The 26,254-nt window shown below is 46.0% G+C and overlaps 1 protein-coding gene across 3 annotated transcripts in view; it reads right to left on the minus strand.

The window, feature by feature from the left end:
• Positions 1-26,254, minus strand: part of PIGQ (phosphatidylinositol glycan anchor biosynthesis class Q) — a 37,750-nt gene that overhangs the window by 8,093 nt on the left and 3,403 nt on the right. For 2 of the 3 annotated variants that reach the window (XM_075767074.1, XM_075767073.1), the window contains exons 2-10: positions 24,023-24,723; positions 18,719-18,850; positions 17,535-17,655; positions 11,979-12,105; positions 10,819-10,972; positions 8,153-8,264; positions 6,167-6,247; positions 5,060-5,174; positions 1,278-1,339 (exon numbers count right to left, since the gene is read on the minus strand). In XM_075767074.1, coding sequence (XP_075623189.1) covers positions 1,278-1,339; positions 5,060-5,174; positions 6,167-6,247; positions 8,153-8,264; positions 10,819-10,972; positions 11,979-12,105; positions 17,535-17,655; positions 18,719-18,850; positions 24,023-24,696 — 1,578 coding nt within the window. In that variant the 5' untranslated portion in view covers positions 24,697-24,723. The remainder of the gene's footprint in view (positions 1-1,277; positions 1,340-5,059; positions 5,175-6,166; positions 6,248-8,152; positions 8,265-10,818; positions 10,973-11,978; positions 12,106-17,534; positions 17,656-18,718; positions 18,851-24,022; positions 24,724-26,254) is intronic. The other variant, XM_075767075.1, reaches the window with a different exon arrangement.

A 26,254-nucleotide genomic window follows, 5' to 3' on the forward strand; every position in this document is an offset into this window, starting at 1 on the left:
AAGCACTTCCACCTCTTGATATGATACCTTATGCTATATTCTAGATAGCAGAAGGATCTTTCAGCAGTGGTCCAAGGAAAATTCATCATATTCACATGACTCACTGCCTCTGCTCTTTAAGTTATGATCTTTTTCCTCTGCAGAAGCTATCCACCTCATCTCACAAACACAGTGATGCCAAATTCTCTGCTCAGCAGCTCCTGTGCTTCATTTTTGGTGTTTGGTTTCCTTTTTATGGAGTCTTCTGGCCATGGAGAATGACAGATTTAGGTTCTTACACCACTACCCTACTGAAACACAGGGACAGGGAAGACAGCATGCTTAGGAAATGCTGGGTTTGCCCCAGAAGACATCTGCTGAAGGGATTCCCTTTTGAATTGCTGCTAGCTGGTGTGCCGGTTCCGTGCTAAGCTGATCTCTGCTGAAACAGGGCCGGGGCTGGACCGGTGATGGGAAAAGCAAAAGAACTGGGAAGCCACAGTTAATTCCTTCCCACGCACTCTCCCAGTGTCCAAGTGTTTTTTCTAACTTCTATATGCTACTCGCAGACTTTCCTCCTAGGATGCAGAGAGCAACAAAAGCGACCCTGTGATATGGCAGTACTCCACAGTCACTCCTGAAAGCGTAATGGGAACTTCACCACTACCATCACATCATTTCTTTTCAGAACAAAATTTCCTTTAGTACCTCTGATGACAGAACAGGGAAACGTGAGGTTACAAAAGCACAGGTAACCTTTTCCTCTGCACCTTGCCAGAGCGACTCAGGAGAATAACAGGAGGCCCTTCCCTCTCTTGTCTTGCCCACGCAGCCATCCTGCCGCCGTGGAGCAGCTTTTCAGCACGTCGGGAGGGGAACACCTTCTACAAGCCCTTAACTGTCTTTCGTTCTGGATGGTTTAGCTGCCGCCTTTTGCTTCTCTCGGTGTTCAGTAATTATTAAGGCAAAGCTGCATAGAGCCAGAAAGCGACACAAAGTCTTAATTCCAGAAGTAACCGAGCTTCATGTTTCTCCTATCTTTCATATTTTATTTCATACAAGACACTGCATTTTCTCTAAATGGGTAATTCAAGCATTAAAAAGAAGAGAAAGCAGCAGCCAGCGATTGCTATGTGAAACGTATTTCCCTTGTTTCAGTGTTTCGCAGCCGAAACTTTTTAAGCGGGGCCTTTCAGTGGGAGCAGTTGCAGAACTGCTACAGAGGAGAGAACCACCTTGGGGCCAGTCCGAGGGGAAGCCTCCAGCAGAAAATGCCGCGGAGGGCACAAGTGGCTTACCTGCATGAGGAGTCGGAGAGGTTTGCCATCCTGCTGCTCGAGGACTCTGAACTTCACACCAGCTGAAAAGAAACAAAACAGGGAAACCAAATCCAGGCTGCAGAAAAGCCCATGCCATTTGCTGCTCAGCTCGGTTGGCTGAGCACCGATTTCCTAGAAATGGAGTTTTCAACCTTTCCTGGTATGTCAACCCTCACACATTTTCAACAGGAAGCACAGATTCGCTCTACGGTAGTTTTAGCGTAATGACAAACGATGCATTTCTCTCAGCTCCATGAAAAGCAGCTCTCTGATTTCCAGCTTGAACACACCGTCCTAAAGAAAGTACAAAGCCTAGAAATCAGACCTGACGACGATAGAGGGACTGCAAAAATCCTTCTCTTTTCCCAAACTTCCATCAGAATGGGGAACTCCACGTTAACAGCAGGCAGCGAACTCACCTTTCATTTGTGCTGACGTACATACAGCACATGTGCAAATCTCTCCCTTTGTCAGACTAAGGGAGGAAAGTGGCCGGCCTGGAGGCATTAAAGTCATTTCAGAGCAATCACTGTCAATTAATCTCAGCATTCAGATGTTTTTAATCACGCTACTAACCCCATCAAACCTGCCATTTTTACATTTCCTCTTTGACTTGCTACGTTAAAGATAAATAGGAAAGATTTTGGATTCCAATGGTGACATAGTGCACATGAACATTGAACGCAATGTTTCAAACAGAGGTAACTAGGATTAGGGAGGCACTTTTCTGTGAAAGATCTCGAATCACTGCACAGAAATAAAACCAATCCATCTTCTGCAAACCTGCACCAGCCAAGCGTGCCCCTATTATTCCTTCCTACAGGTATGAACCTGAGGCAAGAGTAACGAAGTGATCTGCCACAGATCAAACAGTGACTCAGGAGTACAAATAGAAATAAACCTCTTCATCTAAGCCCCATCACTACAGTATCTATGCGACTCTTACACATTTAAAAAAAACAAAACAAAAACCATTTTTTCTTTGAAATAATCTGAATTAATTAAAATTACACAGTGTACTCCTTCTGGGAGAGAATGCTCTTGCCTAGCAAACAGCTCTGGTTTAAAGCATATCCTCAGATCGTAAAATCTTTTTTTGTACGAGGCAGGAAGGATTTAGCTGTGTTTTGCTGGGTTATATTGAAACATGGGCTTCCCCAAAGGCTCCAAAAAGATGTTTGAGTGCCCTGGGTCTCAATAAGCAAATGTGCTAGATGACAAAAAGTATTCAGCGGGATTCATTGAGTTTTGGCTACGAGCAAGTGTCTAAGCCATTCCAGGAACTGCTTTCCAGGCAGGCAGTTTGTCAGAGACAGACAGAAACGAGAGGGCACTGAAGTTTCAGGTATGCGGTCGAGCGCTCTGGAGCCTTTCCTAGGAACAGTCCCTTCGACTAGAAAATGCTGTTTCTGTAGGTCATGCCCCCACACTTCCCGTCTACTGCTGCAAGCCAAAAATCTCTTTATTAGATTATTTAATTGTTCAGAAGCCTTAAATTTCTAAGAAAATACATGCACAAAAAGGCTACGAGTGTATTGTAGAAGGCTCAGTCTACTGCAGAGAAGAATCCTAAACTGTTCTGTGATTGCCAGCCAAGTCCAGAGCTCAGGGTTCTGCTTTTTCTGTACACCAGCTTCACTGAAGGCACAAGAGAGGCTGGGACACGAACCCATTTGCTTTGTTTCACATGACAGCGCACTAAAGCAAGCTCACTGCTCGTTTGTACTCCAGTAATCATGGAGACGCCACCACGAGAGGTCCTACAGAACCATGACAAAACTTGCTCCAAAGCTTGTGATGTGAATACCGATGTATTGGGCAAGAGGGAAAGAGAAAAGGAACTGACCTGCGCACGGTCAAACAGTATGTTGGTAACTTGGGTGTGGGCAGAGTCTGAGACCCCTGAACCCCACTGCTGCGATTTACTTCATGCTCAAAATCAACGTCACAGCGTACCCATCCCAACCAAGGCAGCATCCCGTGAGCTCACACTGGGCAGACAGAACTCTTCCAGACAGGACACCGGCTTTGATATATTTGCAAAAGGCTTTTTAAAGTCTAAAGTATTTCACTTCTGATGTGCAGAAAGAAAATATGGATTTCATTTTTGGTGTGTGGATGGATCGTTCATCAATCTATAATCTGTCGATTCAGAAACTGAGTCAAAAAACTTGAAGGCCAGATGCAATGACTGAGCTGAATTGAACTTAACTGCTGCACTAAGCCCTTCCTGACAGGAAAAGCCATGGGTTACCATTCACGTTGGGAGCGCCACCTTTACAGTGCCTGTAAAATCAGTTACTGTAACATATGCCAGAGGATGTCTTATCCAAGTTCTGAGTCTGAAAAGGGAGATAAAACCTGAGCAGTGAGGACATCAAGTGATGTGTACTCTCTTTAGTCCTTTGAATTTGATTCAACTGCTCCATCTGTTACCACTCCAGTGACATGTTTTTGTGCTGGGGCAGGAACACAGGCTGCAGAAATTCTCAGAGATGCCTCTTCATCTTGCAGGCAGCATGGCATCACAGTCTTCTCCTTCTTAAAATGTTTAAGAGGAGCAAACAAATAGCCAACAAAGAAAGTACATCAGGTAACAAACTCAATTGAGAAGACAATCCTCCACCTGGGTGGAGGCTTCTTACTCTGCAGAAGGTGGTTGGCTAAACAAAGCTGAGAAGTAACCTAAGACGGATGGGAATATATGGCCTTAGTCATATATTAATGGCAACAAGATTTCCTTCTACCCTATGACCTGCTGTTTACTGGGTCAGTTTTCTTCAGCAGCATCTCCTGTTCTCCAAAGACAGCCCTGAGGGGTTAAGAAGTTTCTGCCAGGAAATTCATAGGAACTTGCTGAAGGCACACACAGAAAAGCAACTGAGTTGGTAGCAGGGCTCAGCTCTACCTTCCCAAAAATCAAGCCTGGCACTGCTCCAACAGACAAAGCTGTTAGCAGTTGCCTCAAGCTTCCTTTGCATTTGATGACTACCCTTGGTTTAGTGATGATCAAGCTCTTTCTTATATTTAAAATTCCTGCTGCATGCTCTTTAAATGGATGGGAAATAATAATTTAGCTCTGTTTAACTAGATTAACCATAGCTGTTGACAATTAAACACATTTCAGAATGACCCTTTACTCTGATGCCAACCATAGCTGATGGTTACCAAAAGTGGAAAAACAATGACTAGTTTCAAAACAGTGACAGAGTAGTCTCAACGATTATCTGAAATCTGCCCAGAGCTCTGAAATTCATCCAAACACCTCAGCTCAGGACTTCAGTTAGTCAAGTCAGCGCAGAACTGAAGCAGCTCCATTGATTCATGGCCACTGCACATCCAGCCCTTTGAAACAGCAGATGTTCCAAATATTTGTGTAATTTTTGTAATTTGGGTTCTTTCAGAGCCCAAAGCCCCACGGTTAACAGTTGGTTTAACTCTCAAAAGTTTTACCTGACTGGGTACACTAGAACTGGAATCAAAAGATGAACTCATTTAGACGGTGCTTGTTTGGATGTCACTTTTAGTTGCCGCAGGCTTTGTAAAGATGCTCCTGATTCTGCTTCAGCGTCAAATTTCTTTCCATTGATACCCTCATCCTGCAGTAATTGGTTATCAGTATGGACAACTGCACGACTTGAGCCTTAAGTTATTCCCTGCCCCCACTGCATCTTTCTATTCAGAAGCTACCCATCGCACCAAAATTAAATGCATAACGTAAAATCCTTGAACTTCTGCATGTGCAGTGCTGAAGTACTTACCTGCGAGTCTGTAGGATCTGCAGAGCCGAAGGATGATTGAATAAAGTGGCAGAGAGTCAATCAGGTCAACTAGCAAGTGTATCAGGCCTTGCACAATCACCACCAGCAAACGGAGCTACGGAGAAACAGTTTAATAAGAAAATCTCAGAGAAACAGAGATGCATCACTTGCCAATTCACGAGCTGATCTGCAATCTGACATTGCTGTGCACTAAGCTAAAGCCTCCCAAAGTGGGTTTGATGTCTAGAAGTCCTGGGCATCCGGACACTGCGTGAGGTTCCTTGACAAGCTTAGCTTAGGGTGTACCTGAAATGAAACCCCTAGGGTTGTAGAAGCTGTGACCTGCAAGGACATACACTCATAGGCTAGAAGGGAGAATTCAGGTTTCCATTTCTAGTAAGCTCCATCACTGCGTATCCACGAATGTAAATTTTTCTCTCTCCAACAGCAAAATGAAGTAGCTTATTTCTGCCTGCAGAAACTGCATGTAAAGCATCTAAGGAAAAGCAAAGCAGTCAGAAATGAGCTTCCTGCTCCATGTTTTCTGTACCCTGATTAAAGCACCTCCTTTTGTCAGACTGCATTTATTTTTTGCTGCAAAGCTTATCTGAAAAGAGAGAGCTCAAAAAAAAGATGTTGAAGCCACATGATGGCCACTGTCTCTGGAAAATTTTGCTGCAGGCAGGCCTCAGAAAGGACTGGTCATTTTGGGGGAAGAAAAGGAAAATAAAGAAGTCCAACCCTCTGAGCAAAGCCTGGCTGAAAGCATTTAACACAGCCAGTTAATTTCCTGAAAAAAAGTTCTGGATCAAAGTAGAGGGGCGGTCACCCCAGACGTGGGATGGAAAGATAACAAAATGACTTCCAAGCCAAAGAGAGGGGAACAGCTTGTCCCGCTGACTGGGATTTGCTGGGAATTCCCTTTGGAGAAACACAAACGCGTATCCGGAATTCTGGTTGCTTGGCCTACACGGGCTGTGTGAGAACCCTTCCTGCGACACCCAGACAAATTAGTATTTTCTTTGTGGATGACAATAAATGACTAAGAAACCTTCTTTTTATATCTCAGAAGACAGTATATGACTAGCTTCAAGGATTAAATCTTACCAGGGTAAACACCAAATAATACAGCGCAGTTGTAGGCAGGAGGAACAGCAGGATTGTAAATAGCAAAGTGCCAATAAATAACTAGGGGAAAAGAGAAACACAATCATTAGCAGAGCGATGGTAAAATAAAGTAAAATAAAAAAGAAAGAATAGGAAACTGTGAGACAATGAAAATTTGCAAAACTTCTTAATGTGTTTTTTTTACTCCCTGTGTGAATAATGCTGTTACCTTGAATATTTTCAGTACTACTTCTCTCACTGGGCCTTTTTAGAAAGCTCCCTATAATAGGACTATGTTTGGAAAGATAAATAAGCTGGATCCTGACAGCATTTTTCCCTTTATAGACAATAGTCAAGATTTCCTATTTCAGGCCGGCTTCCTTATGAAACAAGACTTACATGATCGTGCTGTTTGTCCACCCTCTGTCCCTGCAAGTTTTAAAGCCATTGGTCAGTTTTTACCCGGAAAAGGTGGAAAGGTACAAAGAAATAGAAATTTAGTAGGGAATTTTGTAGAGAATTGAGAAGTACTTTTGTCCCTCCTTGTTTTAGCAGAAGGAGCAGCTGGGGAAAAGCTGACAAAATGTGGTTGATAAACATTCCCAGCAGCAGCCATGGTCAGTCCAGCCACAGGAGTTCTGCCACTTGCTTGGTGGAAACTGGGAGAGAGAAAGAAGCTGGAGTTACTGGGGTGGGGGGAGCAATATTCAGAGGATGAAGGAGAAAAATCCATAGGAAAGCAGGTGTCATTAGCTCCACTGCCCACAGAAAAAGTTATTTTTATTCTGGGCCAGCCCAGTTGGCGTAAGTCTAACTAATTCCAACTGGAAGAAATGCAGATTTATGACAAATAGGGATCTGACTCTTCAATTTTCAGTCACCGCTTCCAGAGTGGAGAGGCCATAGGAGCACAGAGCACGGCCATCTCTGCAAAAAGAGATCCTGGCCGTGATATGAGAGAAAATAATCCAGACAGTCCTGTTACAAAGGTGGATCAACATCCCAGCTTTACACACGTAACCAGAAATAGATTACAACGCCTTTCTCCTCACAGCAGTTGTTTCTCCCCTTTTCTGTCACTCCACTGCAGCTGCTTAACATCTCCAAAAGTCTTTTTAAGGTCTGCTTTGAATGTATCTTCCCACCCAGGCCAATGACATAATTCCCACCAGCCTCCAGAGCAGCAGGATGAAGCCTGAAGTGCCAAACCAATTCTCCTCAAAGTCACAGGGACCGAGCCCTGACGCAAACTGCCTTCCTGGCACAGAGGCTCTTACTTTTCCATCACCAAAGAAACAGAAAAATAGCTCCTCCACTGTGGTGTAAGCTCAAGGTTATCTGTTGCAACGGAGAGAGAGGCACTGGCCCTGAAGTTACCAAATATTATCGTATTATTTTAGTGATGTTTGCAACTGCCGGCATGGAGGAGTTCGGGTTCTGCTGAACTTTTGCGTGGCATTTCAGAAATTAAAAAGAGCTTACAGCGTTTGACAAAAAACTGCCTCTGCTGCTTGAGTGTGAACGTGTGGGCCAGGCTCCAGCGCAACGTGAATGAAACGGGGCCTTTTAATAGAAATGCTGGCACGTCTGTTACTGTGGCAACACTGCTGGGCACCGCTTTTTAAATTGCCTCCCTCCCCAGTACCCACTCCCATGCTCCAGGAGCTGTAAGCATCTGCAGCACCCACCGAAGTTCACAGGAGCTGTGAGCATCTGCAGCACCCACCGACGTTCACCTTCTTGCAGGTGCTCAGCCCCCGTCAGAATTAGACCCCCTGAATATGCAGAGAACCAAGGGGTGCTGCAGAACAGCAGAGTCCAAGCATGTGGTCGAAGAGCCACGGGTGCAGAGTCCCGCGACACGCGCTTGTTTCTGGGTACCACAAAGCCCTCCCTGGTTTCTGGCTCAGGATCAGCCCAAGCAGAACAGGATCGTACTGCCCGTGGGCAGTGCCCTGCAGCGAGCCCCGGGCGCTGCAGCACTACCTGGTCCAAGTCATAGGAGCAAGAATCCACCCGCTGCCGGAGGACGTTCCACTTCTTCCCACGGAACAAGCGCCAGAGAGATGACAGGCCGTAAATCTTCAGGCAGTAGAGCCTGAGCAAAGAGAAGACGTCATGCATCAGAGCTGCGAGTTCCCGAGCTTCAACACAAAACAGCTGTCATCATTACACCCCTGTGCCCACTCACTCACTGATGCCGCAGCACTCAGGGCGGCAAAAGAAATCAGCCCGAGAACGATGCAGACTAATTGCTCAGTCAACTGTATCTGGGCTGGCCCCTGGCACGGGCAAAGCAGGCTACTGCAGACACTCTGGACCAGTGGAGGGCAACGGCCACGCCATGCCCGGGGCTGCGGCCAGGCTCTCGATTTCTGCTCCTGTCGATGAAGAGGCTGGCACATGGGAAGCGGCTAGTGCTGCTGGAGGGTGGCCCCTACGAGCAGCAGCAATTGCCAGCCCCATGCCACCACCTTCCCGGCAGCAAAAGCAGCAGCAAGCTTATCTCCCCGAGCTCACCTCTGTCTCTCCAGTTTAGATCTGCTCTGTTCCCCCTCTTCACAGCCCTTCCACAGCAGGAGTGGTCAAGGTCTTACCCCTCACGCTTGAGGCAATACAATTCAATTTTGTCTCCACAGCACAGAGAGGCAAGGGAGAGGACTGGCGCCCCTGCACCTTCTGCAGTAAAGCACAGCTTCAGACATCCATAAGAGTGGGAAGAGATCAACCAAATGGCTGGTGGCACCCCTTCTGCACCCTTTCCTTTTGTAACTTAGAGCCACTTCCCCTCCCAGAAAAGTGGCAACAGTGAGAGAAGCTCGGTGTGACAAGGGGTGGGAAACAGAGGGATCTATGGAATAACATAGAGGAAGAAAGAGCCCCTGGGATGGAGAAGAGGCACAAAGAGCCCTGGGCAGCAGCGTCCAACACTCAGGGAAGTAAAGAAAGGGGACACAGCCAATCTGTGGGGCAGAACAGAGCCTGAGAAAGCCTGAGCTATGAAAGCCAGAGTGGTTAACCAGCCTAGTTAAGGCACGGAGGCTGCTCAGATTTCAAGGCAGCATTATGAAAGCAGAGGCAAGGAGTCTTATCCAAGAGAAGAATCTGGTTTGAGGAACACCAACTGCTTCAAGAAATTGGCAGGGTGCCCCCAGACTGGCAGGCACAGCTCTGTGCACTGATCCCTTGGCAGGAGGGTGCCCAGGACAACTCCTCCAGGTTGCTGGTACACACCTGCCCCGTTGCTGTGACTAAGGCCGCACGCTCCCCCGTGTACCCTGACATGGCACCAAGCGGGTGTTGCTTCTGCGGCACCTGCCCCACCTTCCTTGGCTGCCTGCACACACTTGCCTGCTCTCGTTTCACTGTGCAGTTGGTTTCAGAAGGGGATCTCAGGCTTCACCAGCACCTGAACCAGCAAATTCTTCTGCCAGCTGCAGTAACACAAGGTGTGGTGGTGGCTGTCGATGTGGGTGACTGCTATCCCTTCCTGACTCCCCACGGGGGGCACCTGGCACAGCAGGGACAGTTCGGTGCCAGCGGCAAGATAAGAGCTGCTCTGTAGTTCTAACAAACAGCCGAGGTGGGTAGACTGGCTCCCTGCAGCTCACAAGGGAAAAGCAATCAGCTGAGAAAATGCTTTTCCTATTTCCACTCTCTGCACAATTAGGCAGAGCAAGGCCACTCCTCCCAGACCACAACAGAAATTCCAGTAATTAGAGGTGTTGGGAAGAGACACCGCGTTACTGACATTACTGATTTCAGGTGTAAGCCCTATGCTTGCAACAGACCTGATTCATAAATCATCTTTCAACATTTCTAACCATTCCCTACACTACCCATAACTGAAGTTCTACTATTTCTTCTGCTGTTTGCAATGTAAAGCCCTCTGCTCACAGCCTGGGGAGGAACAATGACCATCCTGTGCTTTATAAGCCAAAAGTTCCTTTATTTATTACCTCGTCTCTCGTCTCCTTGGCAAGAGCAGCTATTCTCCAGCGACCTGTGTGACTCCCTGCTGCAGCACGTGTTAATGGAGGGCAGGAACAGAGCATACTGGTGGGCACTGTTTGCACAGTAAACCCAACAGGCTCTGGACATGCCCCAAAGCCCCCTGCGGCCCCACATGCTCCCTCAGGCCGTGGGGCCCTCCAGCAGGTCCAGACAATGCCACTAGGGTGGTGTCACAGCCAGGCTGTAACCCCAAATCTGCCATGTGTGCTCCACGATGCAGACAGAACCTCTGGAGCAGGGCAGAGGCAGGAAATTTGGGGCTTCCTCTGCCTCTCCTCCAGTTCCCCTCTAAACTACTGGGTAGGGTGCAACTGAAGAGAGTACTATAAGGTTGGTTCAAAGGGATGGGGTGAACTGCTTTCTTGTCCTCTGCCTGTCATGTAGTTTTGTTTTTCCAGGTCACTACACAATAAATAAATATTTAAACGCAGGAGAACTGAAAGACAGGTCACTTGTACTGCTGTGGCCATCACTTCTACAGGCAGAAAAGAATGCAATAAATTAATTGCTGGCTAAACCGTGAATTCAAGAGAATGACACCAGGATTGAATGCTCCCCAAATTAAAGACATGGCCTGAGAGTTCAGTGTCCCTTCTCTCCAAACACACCCAAGACACAGCCAAGAGAGTTCAACTCACCTGGCCCCGTAGACATAGAAGCAGTAGATGTGGAAGGTCAGAAGCGCAATGATGTCAGAGAGGATACAGAGAGCCACGGTCAAGCCCAGACAAGCCGACAGACCGACATACCAGAGGATCATCTCAATGAATGGGGACATCAGGTGAATGTAGCCTAGGGGACATTGCAGTGTCAGCATTTGACCGAGACATCTTCCTGCTGACAGTCTCAAAAGACTGATTCCCCCCACCCTAGAACATGGCTTCAGAAATCATAGCCATGAAAACATGGAAGTAAAACCAGAATACTCCTTTAGATGCCATCTTCTGTTTAGGACGGTCAAGAAAAAAATCTCTTCCCCCCCAGGTTTCTTCCAGGTGTGACAGCTCTGTGAGGAAGGGGAGGACATGTTTAGCTTGAACAGAGCAGTAGCTTCGCTCCACATGTGATTTGCTTTTCTAGATTTGTGTCCAGGTTCCTAATGACATTTTTAACTACACACATCAACCTTTACTACAACCATTCCCCTTTTCTTGCTATTCCACAAAAGCCACCCCATATGGCTTTTGTAAAATAAACCAGTGTGGAGGCACACAGTCTCTTTCATCACTGAAGTGGAGCAAAGTCAGAGAAACAAAACCATCCTTGACTGGTGAGCAAAGTAAATCAGTATAATTAAGGGGTTCACATCCATCGTGACTGTACTCCTTCATCAGACACTTATCAAGGATAGCAGGGGTGTGTTATTTCAGGGACGACCTGAAATAATAGAATTGCACTAAGCTGAAGTCAGTGATAGGACAGGGTTGACATTTGCATTCTGAGAGCACACTTCTCATCCCTGTCCCATCAGCTGCCTCTTACATGGCAAAGACTCCGCGAGCCTGCAGAAGACCTAAAGCCTTCCCTTGGACACTCACCGCTAACGGCACGAAGTGAGCAAGCTCCATCGTGATCTGCACTTCTTGCGAAGCATCAATACAAGCGCTTCATTTAATATACATGACTTCCTTGTGTGGGAATCCAACTTTGGCTTGAGTTCCCACAGCAGGAAGACTCACAGACAAGTTTGTACTTGCAATAGTGCCTTTTGATTCATTATTCACCTCTAGGCAAACATTAAACACTCGGGAGGGCAGAGATGAAAAGGGAGGCTGAAAAGTTAAACAATTGCACTTACTAATCCAAAGATGGATGTGGTAAAGGAAGAAGCGGCCCAAAACCTGATCCAAAGCTCGGTTCATTTTCAGCCCAGCTGGTGCTCCCATTAGCCACTGGAGCAGGTCCTGGAGCTCTTCAGCTACGTGCTACAAACACACAGAAGCAAGGCACCTGAGATAAAAGACAGCTACTGCACTGAACAGGTCCTCTGCACTCTATGTCCTGCCCCCCCAAAGTATTCTTACCACACCTTTCAAACCAACAGGAAAAAAAACCCCAAACCCCCAAACGACTACTTTACAGCTAGTTAAATCAGAAATGGGCCTTTATTGACTCTTAACAGCAGACAGGAAGCTGAACTGCTTAAACGGTCTCAGCGCTGGGAACACGAACCTGGTGTTTGTTTATGGCCAGCTCTGGCAGACTCGCACAGTATGATTTCTTGGTGTAATGAGAATTCTTGGAATAGATGGCAAATGCTGGTGCACAAATCGGCTTGTTAGGACAGTCAATTGAAAAGTCAGAACTGAGCAAGTAATCTAACTATGGGGAAGGCTGTCAGGATTTTAAAAGGAGGAAGATGGCACTGCACTCATGGGCAAAATAGTGAAGTTTTACAAATAACCTGTATGTGTTTACAGCAGGCTAGAAAACACGATTATATAAATGTATTTCATACATAAACAAGCTTTCTTGATACTCCGTGGTGTAGTAGGCGAGATTAACCATGCCGTATAGCAGTGATCTTGCCTACCACTATCGTGTCTCTCTGCTATCTCAGGGAGAGATACCCATGACGTCCCAGTAATAAGGAAGCCCTCTGATTCACTGAAAAAAAAAAGTCTAACGGAGCTCGTCCCTAAATCACTGAGGGCTTTGACTCACGATTTCTGGTGATTTAATCCCAGGCTGATGTCATTTACTGATTTTCTCTCTCTCCCCAACTGCCGGAGGTCCCCCTTGCAGTCGGCAGGGCAGAAGATGGGGTGGCTCTGCTCCTCGGTAGTTCACACCTGACCTACTCACCTAAGCTGAACTCAGCGGTGAAGTCCATTCACCAGGCTGTGAATTGAGGTAGCCAAGAGCGGGAACCTCCAGCAAACAGGTGGGGAACAGACCTGGAAGAAGTGACCTCTCACACTGTCCCCCATGAACAGAAATTGTGAGGAAAAGCCTTCTACCTCTGCAAACCCCACTTATAGGCAGGTCCATGCAAGTGAATTGCACCCCAAATTGTGCACGTGTAGAAGCAGCAAGACATGCTACCTAAAGCTGATGCACTGTAGCCTACTTTCCCCGTCATTCATATGGATAATTTCCCTAAAGGAAAATTATTTCCAAGGGATGACTCCATTTTATTTCTTAACCAACAGGATCCTTGCAAAATGAATTTGTAAACATTTACTTTGTAAACATTTACTTTTAGCGTAGTGGCAAAATTAAGAGCTCCATCTTCAACTTACCCAAAAGGAATGCCTTGTAATTTCATTCATTTTCCCTCTGTCCCTTAAAATATCTCACTGCGAGTCAGAACCGATTTGAACCCACGGATCTTACCTCTGTGGCTGAGAAGCGTTAGCTACTTTATAAATAGACTGTTTTTAATATTTAAAGCATTGGATTGGTAACTTAGAAAAAGCATTTGGGGATTTTAATGAAATATTTAAATGCTTGAAAGCAGTCCTTCAGCAAGGCTGGTTTTCAGCACTGAATACTTCTGGAGGCTGCCAGTCCCAGAGATGCTACTAAATTCTGACAGGGGCACATAGCTCTGGGAAGGTGCCCTAGCTTGCTGTTATTTAGCCGGGCAAGGCATTTCAAAACATAGTCCTAAGGCATAACCTTGCAGGTTGTTTTCCAGCCAGATATTTTAGGACTGATCAATAGCAAGAAGAATCAGAAAAGGTGACCAGGAGTCCAATTCTCCTGTTGCAGTCATGAATACTGAATGTGGCTGGTATTAATATATGAGATACAGTGACTTGGATGTGTTTCATAAAGGGGAGTAGGGACACTGAGGAACTGGAGACTAAAGCTAACGTGGTTTAGAGGAGATCACTGTGGAAATATTTTCTTTACTGTCATGCTCTTCTTTCTAGCCTCCATATGCAGAAGGTCTAACGGTGATGCGACATCAATGGAGAAGGACACCCAGCGCGCTGCGGGTGGGCACCACGGGCATCAGGAAGCATGGTGCAAACTTCCCGAGTGGAGCATCTGGTGCAAGTCAGAGCAAGCAGAGCAAAGCTCTCCCTACCAGACACGCTTGCCCTGTGCTAGTTGCAGGTGTTCAGGGCTCTCAGTTACACTATTTTACAAATTAACATCTAAGAATATCTTCCAGGAAGTGTCCTCTCTGCTTGTTTTGTTTATGGATTAGCTGAACACGACTGAATAGGAACTTACATCCAATTATCTCTAAGCCCCAGTAACATTTTTGGAGGCACAATCTATGATAAATATTTAACTGTTTCAAAGAGATTACAGCTTAAGAAAAAGAGACATCAGCAAGGATGAAAGAGGTGAAGGAAAAGAAAAAAAAAAAAGGAGATGGTTTATAAGCAGTTCTTTTTAAACCAGACAAATGTAGCACTTTGAATTGGGTATTTTTGAAACAAGGCTGTCTTGTGGAAGGCAAAAACAACGACAACCATTGGGGAGCCTGGTGGGATGGGGAGGAAGGACGAGGGCAGGAGTTGCGAGGGCACCTACAGAGAGAGGATTATTCCCATTTTCCATTCTTGGATTTGAAAGCCTGCTCCAAAAATCCGTCCTTCGTATTGCATACAGCTACTCGCCAGTTACTCCCTAGGTGTCTCTGAATCACATCTGCCTCATTTACTGACAAAAGCAACTTGTTATTACAGTCAGCACAGCACAGCTCATCAAGCTGTGAAAGTGGGAGCTGCAGTCAATGATGTCTTGTGCATCGTCAACAATTGCTAGCTAAGTGCTGATCTGAGAACCGTTCTATCAGGGGATGACGAAGGATGGCTAGGGAACACAGCGTGAACCTCACGTCAGCAGGCTGAGCTTGTGACCCTGACAGTTGTTGAGAGCCTAAATAATCTACCTGCATCTGCGTCCTTCCAGGGAGATGCTTGCTAGGAAAAAAAATAAGCACTGTATCCAGTCCCCACACAGCTACGATTTTGTCAATATTAAAATCAATCCAATCAATAAGGTTATATATATAACCTTATAATATATAATAATCTTATTATAATATATATAATGTTCTATTTACTAACAGATACAGAGATGTGAGGTCAATGCCACCATCAGATCTGGGGCACGTATCAAAAGCAGAATAGCAAGGAGCATTAGAGAAGGAAAAATAACTCATTCTGCACATGGGAAAGTTTGAGTTACTGAACTTGGCAACACATAAGCACTTCAGAAAGCCCAAGTGATGGGAATAATGCGTACCAGATGGACACTCAGCAGCAAAGAGGAAACCTACTGCTGAATGGCTAAGGGGAGATTTTGCTGTCATACTGGAAAAGAAGTGGTGCTGGCTTGCACACCACATGCTGAAGTCATTGGTTTATTTTGGGATCACTCAGATCTGCATTTTTTAAGGCCTGCACATAATGCATATAAATCAATGCCCACCGAAGGCAGTAAAAGAACTCCAAATAATTTCATGTCCCCAATCCAATATGCTTGAAAGAAGAAAGTAAGGCTGGAAAGTAAGAGGAGTTGTAAGTGGCCTAACCTGATAAGCTTGGAGAAGCAGAGAAGAAAGGCACTGATGGACTGCAGGCCACCCACACGAGGGGGAGTCAGCACTTCCAGGAAAGTAAGTAAACAGTTCTTGGTGTTAGCGAGGTAGCGAAGTCCGCGCACGTAGGAGATACGGTGAAAATAACAGACACTGTGACGCGCAAGCTGAGTGACAGACAAGCTAAATTACTGAAAGAGGAACAAATGAGCAACTCTCACAAGCAAGCCTATCCAGGACAGGTGCTGGGATCGGGTACACCTTGAGCACAGAGAGCGTCCATCTGCCAAAGACACTGGGCAGATGGAACCCCTCCTGGAGCCACCTGCACAAACAGGAACGCAGCCAAAAGCCACTTCCTTGCAGACTTGTTAAGAAATCAGATTTCTGAGAGCTGGACACTTACAGTAATCCCACAGGGAGAGCTCTAGAGAACTTAGACTTCTCCAGCTGAAATATCTGTAACGGAAAAGACTTAGGAATAAGACTTAGAAAAATATTTTTAGTATATAGCTCAAATACAAGAGCAAGTGTATTGCAAGAATTGTGGTTCTTTCTACCCCACCACTGCTGCTGAATAGCATCTGCAGCAATCCTTAAAACATGCAATCCTTAAAAATTTGACGATGAAAGATAACAAAAATAGCAATAATTGTGATCCACAGCGATGCTGGACACTCCAGACACACTTTTTGAAAGCACAGGTGTACAAGAATAATTAGAGACATATGGCTTGTAACAATTAAAAGGTTAGACATGGACCAAGCAGATCATCACCAAGGGAAATGTGAGCTCTTCCCAAGAAAGACAGGATAAGTAGGAAAAATAAATTGCTGCTGGAATTCTCTTATCAGAATAAAATTCCTCCCAACCAAGAAGCTAGAGAAAGAGCAAAGAGAGGATGTTCTCCAGCTGCTAGAAAGAAATCAATGGAAAGATCCATCTTCTTTCCCAGAAATTAAAGTGGGCAGAGAAAGGATTAGGCTGTGCAGCTGCATGACAGTGCTCAACATTGGCTGCACACGTATTCCCAAGACACAGAAGCTCTTAAAATGGAGCTAACTTCAGATTAGTGGTCTGGTCTCCAGCCTCTGAAGTACATTATATGTTCTTTACTGCCATTAAACAGATATATTGGAGTACTGCACCCAAAATGAGCCACCAGAAGAGCAGGATAGTATGAGTCATACTTGTTCTTCATGGATTTATGCTGATGCTGAAGGATCTTAGTGGGCAAGAGGAGTTATGTTTGAGAAAATTACAGGACACAGCAAGTTTTCCTAGTTTACCATCTGTACACCAGAGCTCTTAGACAGGATTTCAGGTGTTTGTATCCTGACTAGCTAACGCCTTTGGATTTCCCCATGAAATTCCTCTTCACAAGCACAGCTGCAGTGCTTATCAAATTTGACTTTTCAGCAGTTTATCAGATTCCACCCAGGCTACAGCTTTCCCCGCTCCCCCCCCCAAATGCCCCATATAGCAACAACTTGAGGACACAGCCTGTCGACTCCAGAATAAAAGTATTCCAGCTCGATAACCACTCAACCTGCAGCTGCAAAGCTCTGTCCAAACCATAATTGTTACTTTAGGAGCTGGAGCAGCCCTCTGGTAAACATCTAATTACTATTCACTGCACACACAGAGGAGAGCTGTGTTCCTTTTGAGCAGCCCCAGCAGGCTTGATTTGAAGATTTCACTGTTCTTGAGAAGACCTAATTTGCATGGCTTCAGACAGGACTCTCTGAAATCCCTGTGCGTAAGGCATTGCCTCCTCATAGCTACTCCAGGCATCAAGAGCTGGTCGGTACCCACAGAAGGTGAGAGACAAACAGCTCTGGCCAGACTTACATCAGCCACGGGGATGAGAGTGTCAGCGAGGTGACCAATTCGGTTCTTTCGGTACAACCAGGACATCAGCAGTATCCCCAGAGCGACGTCAATCAGCAGAGAGACAAAGATGTTGGCTTTCCTGCATGCAGGATAAAGAGAAACGGTGTTAGAGAAAAAGGAAGGACAGTGTTTAATGTTTCAGTGACAATTGGCTTTGCTTACTTAGCATCCAAACTGGGAGCCTGCCACACCACAAAACCTTTACTAGTAAGGGGAGCAAAGAATGGGATGGAAGCTATAAAGAGGCATGTTAGACAAGGTGTAGATTTACCAATACTAAGGGCACCAGCACTTGGAGTATCCACGTTGAGATCGGATGGCTTTCCAAGAGGTATACTTTAGCTGAACCACTAGTCAATATAAAAAATAGTGGGTTTGGGTACACAAATGTCCCCAGAAGGGCTGCTGAACTGCCCCTTCACTGCTAGAGTTTCTGAATGAAACTCCATGACATGAGTTATTCAGGAAATCAGATTAAACAATCACAGTTACTTTTAGCCTTCAAATCTGCTAATCTATTTTAAGTGTTCCCTGGGAGTCTATTACTGCAGGATCAGAGAACCACACAGAACAAGACTCGCTGTGTAATGGCCATAGGGCATTCAGTATCTGTCTCAGATCTCTGCCTCTCCCTGTTCCGTGCACTGTGCTGCGTGTTTGCTTTTTCTATTACACCGACTTTGTTACTGCTCTTGGAGTCTGTGGTCTCCAGTTACTGCAAGAAAGATTCCCCAAAAGAGCGGGTGGAAGGGGGAGCATTTAAACCTTTCTGCTCCGATGGAAAGTGCCACTGAATATCGATTGCAGTTTTTGGTTAACAGCAGCGTATGTGAAAGCAATGAGCCTGTGGGAGTAGTGATAGCAAAACACTACACACACGGATGCAAGCTTTCTGTGGGCAATAGCCCAGTCGCCTTTCCCAGGCTAGGGAAAAGGCATCTCTCTGGCAAAAGGCATAATTATTATAAACAGAGTACAGGGTAAAGATCTGCAAACTAACAGGGAGTAGAGCAAGGAAGGCACTATGACATGGTGCAGCAAGGACCCCATAGTGCTGTGTGGGCACAAGATCCACGGTTTGGGTTCCCCAGAGAAGACAGGGCTAGAGCAAAGACATGCGTGACTTTATGTGTACTCCATACCTCATTAGCTGAGTCTGGTTTTGAGCCTTCTTGTTGATGCTGATGACCTGGAGGTGCTGCAGGCGATGTCCCAGCTGCTCGCAAGTTGAGAGCTTGCTCCACAAGAATGACAGAGGCCAAAACTTCAGCACCCTGCAGAAACACCATGGAATGTCCCGTTTTGCCTTTGCCACAGAGCAGGCTGTACAGCGTACAAACTCCAGGCAAAACATTCCCTGTAAATGGTTGTGCAACCAGAGACGGTGTCAACATATTATCATTACAGAATATTAGACGTTAACGACTCTCTTAAAGGTTAACAGAATTAAGGCAGCCTTATCCAGATCAAGACATCTAAAGGAGACAACCCAGCATCTCATTTCCATTCCGTAAAACCAGGTGCCTCACTCTCCCAAGGCAATCCTGATTCCACCCTGTGCTTTGGGATACATCACTGGGATTGCACACTGCTCGAAGTCTCCAGGAGACTGGAGCCAAGGCAGTTAGGTGTACAGTGCAACAACACAACATGGTGCAACTGCTTCACAAATCCCAGTATTACTAATCACAAATCTCTATCTTGCATGAGCTTGGTATAACAAACAGTTGCGTTTGCCCTGCAGTTTCTGTCCCCTTTTCCCCGCTTTTCTTTTTCTTCCAATTGATCCTTTTTTAATTTATCACATCCAAATGCCTTTCTCAGGGTCTTCATTCCCATCTTCTCCCCACCGCCTTGCCAAGGGTGACTAGCATCATGTAGATAACACGACACTTAGCATTTAATTAGGTTTCGAAGTTAACATCCACATTAGGCTTGTAGGGGAGGAAATATTCACACAGTTCTTTTTTTATGACTCAGAAGAAAAGTACTAAATGATGCTCAATTATTTTTGGGAGTTACTTTTATTACCACACAACCTATAAATACAGGAACAATGGTGATTTGTGTAGTCTAAAATGACACCATGGGATGCAGGCTGGTCCAAGAATGCACAGTACTGGTACAGCAACACAAAGCACCGTGATTCTTGTGGGGAACAAATTCTGATGTGGACATGATTTGGATCACTTCTTTCCCATACACAACGGTTGTTTCACTATTTTCACAATGTTTCACTGCTTCTTATTAAGGGTCCAGGAATCTATGTTCACTTTTAGTCACTTCCTTCACCTACCCCCTCTTACCGCTTTGGCATATTCCTTCAGTTTACATTCATTCTAAACCCTAAAATTATTCCTGGTATCCTGCTTCGCTTTTGAAATTGTACAGCTGTTTGGATCATCACGGAGCACGGCCTGGAGATGTCCCTGCAAAGTATGCATTCATCTGGAGGACTTCAGCCTGTCGGCCAGCAGCAGAGTGCCTTCAGGACTGGCCAGGATAAAACGCAGGCTGGGGCTCCGGCTGCTATTTATGCATTTTACACAAATCACAAGGGTATGGCTCGTTCAAAATCCTGCTCTGTTCACTGTGGTTGCTAACCACTTCCTCCCCCCATCCTCCTGAGCCCTTTCAACCATCCTCCGTGCAAGGTTTGTCAACTTAAAAACCAGAGTGTTCAAGTGCCCCCTTCCCCCTCCCCATTCAAATTTCAGACGCATTGGTTTTCAAATACACGCAGTGTACTGTGAATCATTCTTCTTAATTTGAGGCCTCGGAGTTACTCAGCTCTTCGTTACAGCCTCCCACCTTAGAGACAAATGAACACACTGTTCTTCAGCTGACTTGTCAGGAGGCGATATCTGAAGCAGCGGAGGAAAGAGCAGGGGAGGGAGACACGGGGGCGACTGCACCGGCCACTGATCTCACAGACCCGGGTTTGCGGATTCACCGAGGCACAAGTGCAAATGAGTTTTCTCTTCCAATTATATCCTAGCCCAGTGGTTCCAAATTCTGGTGTGGCAAGCCTTTGCTAGAGCTAGAGAATTGCACATGAGATGCGAAGAAGGGGGAGGAGAAATTCTCTACCTGGGTGGTTACGTACAGATGGCTGATGGTGAAAAATTACTGATCGAACCAACAGCTGCCAGACCATCTCAGCTCAAACAGAAAGCAACGGCTCTGGGGCCCTGTGCTAAACACTCGCTGGGCTGGCAAGCTCCCCGTCCTCTCCCAGCAACATGTCTCTTACCATTCACTGCTGCACCCTAAGTCCCCAAGCCAGAGGCAGCTAGCTTGTGGGTCACCCACCGAGCAGACAGCCCCGGTCTCCCGCATCAAAGGAAAGGACAGGCTGCTGCTCTCTTCTGCCTGAGGAATCTCTTGTGCAAGCGAGACTGATTTCCAGAGCAGCCTCATCCCCAGGAGCAACCCCCAACATGTGCACCCAAATGGGTAGACACATCTCCTCGATTGAACAGGATGAGCCCAAAAGAGACATCAGAGGTCTGTGCTTGTCCGTGCTACGACTGACTCTCTTTTCTTTTCACTTAACATCAAGAGGACAACCTCTATTCCATTTACATACTTCCTTTGGACAGTAAATACATACATATAGTTATTTAAATAAAAATACAAACACACTGTAAAAAGCTCAATATAATAGTTGCAAGATGTGCTATGTATCTCCTGTCTCTAAGAGTACTGAGGAAGAAAGCCAAAAATATTTCTTGCGTGGTCTCCTACCCCTCTGCATACCGACTATGCATTGCCATAAATGCTCCCACTTGTTTACCACACAGTACATGGAATGATTTTCAGCAGCGCAATGGAAAACCAACCAAATTAAAAAAAACCCAAAAACACAAAACTAAAAAAACCCCAAAAAAACCACAACAGTGACATTGTGTCATTGCATTATTTATGCAGCAGATGTTTGAGGTATTTCCAAATATAAGGAATTTTAGCAATAAATTAACACAGGCTGCATGAATAAATCTTGATTTTCCAATCCAAGTTTTTCCAAAAGCGAGAGTGGATTTTCCAGATATCGGGAGAAAAGCGAACTTTCCAAATCACACATAAATGTTAAAGCTCCATTAACCATAATGCCTGGATGTCTTTTTGCTCCTTCCTGCTAGGAACTGCAGGAACAGTGCCTCCCTTCTGGATGAGAATTCAGAGCTCATGGTGTTTGTAAATGGACTTTTCTTAAAAGGAGCACATGGAGTTTATTGCCTCAGTACTAAATCACCCTGATGTCCCCAACAGCACACTACAGACCTTCAGTGGTAATGGAAATCCTGCACCCAAGTTCCTCTGAAGAGAGAATTGCTATGGCAGCCCCTTAGCACAAGGTGGTGCTGAAGAAATGCCTTAATTTGAGATGCACAGGACTTGAGAGCGCTGGGTAAGCTTGGATGGATGTCAGCGCTTGCTTTCTGAGGTTTCTAACGCTGCTGTCCTGCTTCCCCAGTGCAAAGATACAACAGCAGCAGGGCCAAAAAAAGCTTCAAGCCTCTGTAGAGGACATCGCTGATCTCTCTCCTTAGCTTTTCAAAGCTGACTATCCCTTAACATCACAAAAAACAGGGAAAGAAAGAAGTCTGATGACCAGAAGGAACAAAAACCTGGTAGATCCTATTTTATGGGATATCCTGTCCCAGGACAGGGAGGAGGGGACTGGAAGGACATCCGTACGTAATATCCTTACACCCTCCCTGCCTTGTGTGTGTTGGCACAAAGAAGGTTGTACCACACACATCACGTGCTAAATTGAACCAAATGACATTAAACGACTTAGAAGGTCAAGCAGGAGGTTTGTTACAAAGTCAGGTACTAATCTCTGTTCTCCAAGAGTGATGTTTTAAAACACCCACAAGATAAGTAAATATAATGCTGATACTATGGGGGAATAAAACAAAGTAGAAAGAAACCTGTATCTACCTCCAAGGTTAAGAACAAGTTCAACCTGGCTTTAACGCACAGCAAGCCTCGCATTCTGCCTGCTGGGACGTACAGCTGGCTGCCAGACTGGCTACTGCTCCCGCTCAAAGCGTCCGTACTGGGCTTATGAACTCAAATCAGAACAGCTGCTGCTAAGCTGGGGAGCACCTATCTGTGGCCAACCTGCCAGACAGAGCTCCAGCTCCCAAATTATGCTTAGACTGCGGCCTCCTGGAGACCTGCGAGGCTTGGGCTTAAGCTGACTCTAAGCCTGGTCTGAGTCCTACCACCAAGTAAGGTGGGCAAGTCTGACCTTGAGACCAAGTGCCTACGTAGAAAAGGATCATTCTGTTTGTTGGTAGTCACACACTGTCCATACACAGCCACAAAAAGGACCTTCAGGGCTGACTCCCAATCTTCTACCCAACCACAAAGTTCTGACTTAGTTACTTACCATTAACAACCATTAATTAACACATAGTCAGTGTCTACAGAGCAGTCCCAGGAATCAGTGATCCCTAACATATCAGGTTTGGGTTTGACCCGATGTCTCTTCCAATGGAGTAGTCCAGAACTGGACAGTTTCCTCTTTGTGTACCAAAATGCATAACCCAACTGTTCAGAAAATCTTTGCATGTGAAGAGTTTCACTGTAATTTTTAAGACAGTATCATACAAGTGGAAACCTGTTAAAAGGCTCCACTCCCCATGCCCTTAGGCTGTACTTCAGAAGATTTAGCCATGAATACAGAAGTAGCTATTATCCAAATTTCATCAATTACAGTGTCCCCTTGCAGTTTGGAACCTGAACTCTTCTCTTCGGCACAATCTCGCTGGCAGGCTGACCACAGGTGTTATGAAGCTTTATATGCAGAAGCTTTTCTCCTTCAAATCTGCTCAGAATTCCTCTTTACTGCAAGCACTTGCCACACATTACATCTGAAGTATCCTATTCGGTTTCATGGTTGTGACAACAGGATTTCCCCAAGGATTCGTATAGGCCAGCATTCCCTGTAACCTGCTTTAAGGTGCCAAGGTTGCAGCACCACTGACATGGAGAGACGATGGATTTGGACACACTATTTGCTGATGTTTCACAGCTATGGAGGGATTCATAGCAAACGGGGAGTAGGGAGTCCCAGCTATCGAGCCTTTAAGGAGATCCTCATATTGTTCTGTCAGCTGGAAACCCAATGTTTCAGCTGTGATGAAACACAGCAGGGCTGAGCTACCCCTGCTGCAAACAGGGGGGAGATCAGCGTCTCCACAAAAAACCTCCCAGCTCCTTGAAGAGCTCTACCATATTTGAGGGAACCTTTAGCCTTGTGTTTTCAATGGAGCTCCCCACTTTTATAGCAGCTCTGCGTCAGCCTGTTTCCAACAGAACAATTTTGTTTCAACTGCATTTCTCACTGGGGTTGAGCAGGAACCCTGCAAATGCCAAAACATGAATTCCATTTCCATGCAAAACGTTAAGCTGGACGATGTCGCATCACTTACCTGCTCCTGCAGACCCCAGAGATAAGTGAAAGCAGGAATGTCAGCAGCATGCATGCAGGCACAGAGGCCTGCTTCATCAGCTCCACGATGATACTAGCTTCAACGCCATCTGACTGCCAGTGGGTCAACTTGATGGGCCCGTCGTCGTACCTGTCCGTCATGAACAGTATCCTGCTCTTTGCAACTGTGTCAAAGATGGCAGAGAGCTCTGAAGCATCATCTGCCTTGTGGTCAGTGGAGGCAGCTGTGTCCGAAGGGGGATGTAGATGGGACAGCATGACTTTGCGCTGGTCGTAGTATACTAAGATGATTTCATCCTCCTTAGGGCTGTTTGAGTGTTTCTGAAGGGTAGAACAGCTCCAGAATTTGCTGTCTCCCTCTTTGCTTATCTGAATCCATGGCTCATGGGAGAATATTGTCCCAAGGTCTTCCAAGAACTCACTCAGACTCTCTTCTTTCTCCTGTTTGCTGTTGCTCCATGAGCCAAGCACAGAAACACTGACTTTAGTCACCCGTTGGACTTCACTGAGATACTGCTTCACCTGGACAGGAATAAAAGGGAAATGGACCACGGCAAGGATAACAGCAGAGTTCTGTTCTGAGATCCAGCGGCCGATCAAAATGCCGCTTTCTGCCGAGGAACAGCACGATGGAAAGAAGACCTTAAGCACCATGGCAGCGATCCTGGAAGAACGGTACACCTGCCAATAAACAGAGAGATAAAACTTGAGAATGGTGATTAATGCAAGGAAGATTTGAGCTGACCAAAGTCACTGGTGAGGAGGCCCAAGCAAGTTTTAAAACACTTGGACTTAAGTCCAACCGCTTGCACAACGACGTTAGTGACAGCCCACAGATATACACACATCAGAGAAGTATTTAGGAGATTCCTTCCTGATACTCTGCAGTCTTTGAAGCAAGGGGCAGCAAGCCTGGAGTTTCTCAGCCAAGCCCTTCCCCAAGTCCTGCAGCAGCCCTTCAGGATGGCACACTGATAAGCACAGCCCCTCGCACCAGCCAAGATCAGGAATCCATCCAGCCTTAATCTTGGATCTGACACTGGATGCGCTTGAGCTCTTCCTAGAGAAGGGACGACATCATGGCACACCGCGATGCCTCTGGGGAATCTTTCCTCCTATTACTGACAATCAAATATTGGTTTATGTTATAAAGCCAGATAATTTGAGAGTCTCCTTTGTCATCTGGGAACCCAGAGCTGTGCTCTGCAACAAACTCACTGAACAACCATGGTCAGATCACTCATCTCCTTTTGTCTCACTCCCCTCATCTGGAAACAGAGACGATGATTTTGTCAAAAGGGACTACAGTGATTAACCGATTGAAGTTTACATGGTAGTGTTAATTCATTAGATACAAGATCTTAAACAAAGGAGAAGCATCTCTGCTTTATCAGTGGTTTTTTTAATCTACAATATTTTTCTTCACGTCATTAAGAAAGCATCTCAATGGCTTTGTACAACTTTTACGAAAAGGAGCTTTGAGGCAGTTGACAATGTCTCTTTAAATAAGGTGGAGGTTTCTAACAGAAATATAATTGCAGTAAGGGGGGCGCTGGCGCAGAACAGTCGGCATCCGGCGCCCGTTGTCCTTTCCCGTCCTTCAGCGCTTTGTTAGAGATGTGAAAACTCCGCAGGCCCCTGAGGCTGGCTCCTCTGCGAGGGACCCAGTCAGTCGGAAAGAGGAACACAGAGTGTATTTATAACACGTAGAGAGGATGCGCAACGTGGAGGTCCCTGGTGCTTTTGTTTTTCTTTTTAATACAGGACAACTGATCTAGTAAATCTCAGCACCTGGCAATTTGCTACGGTACGGAGGAGGCGATGGGGAAGCAGCAAAGGCGAGTGATTAACCTACTCCCAGCCCCACAGGCCTGCCAAGTGCAGCACTAGGAAATGTCTGCTCATGGATGAGTTGTCAGCTCCTCAAGGCAGCAAGGTGAAGTTTCCTTGGTGCGCAGCTTGCTCCTCTGATGGGAAAAGCACCGCAGTCGCTGCGTTTGCAAGGAGTAACAGCTTTCTTCCTGGGACAGAATTTTCCCTTTTACTGCAAAACTGCAAAGCCCACCCTATGACTTCCCCTCAACCAGGTGTAAAGTGCTCATGAGGGATTTTGTTCACAGCACGCTGCTGTAGACAGTGTTCGCAGGTGCCGAGGGCACCGAGCACTGCCCCTCGCTGCCCCACAGACCCTCCAGCCCACGGCAAGATTTGG

Source organism: Balearica regulorum, chromosome 15 (genome assembly GCF_011004875.1).
Source record: "Balearica regulorum gibbericeps isolate bBalReg1 chromosome 15, bBalReg1.pri, whole genome shotgun sequence".
NCBI classification, from domain to species: Eukaryota; Metazoa; Chordata; class Aves; order Gruiformes; family Gruidae; genus Balearica; species Balearica regulorum.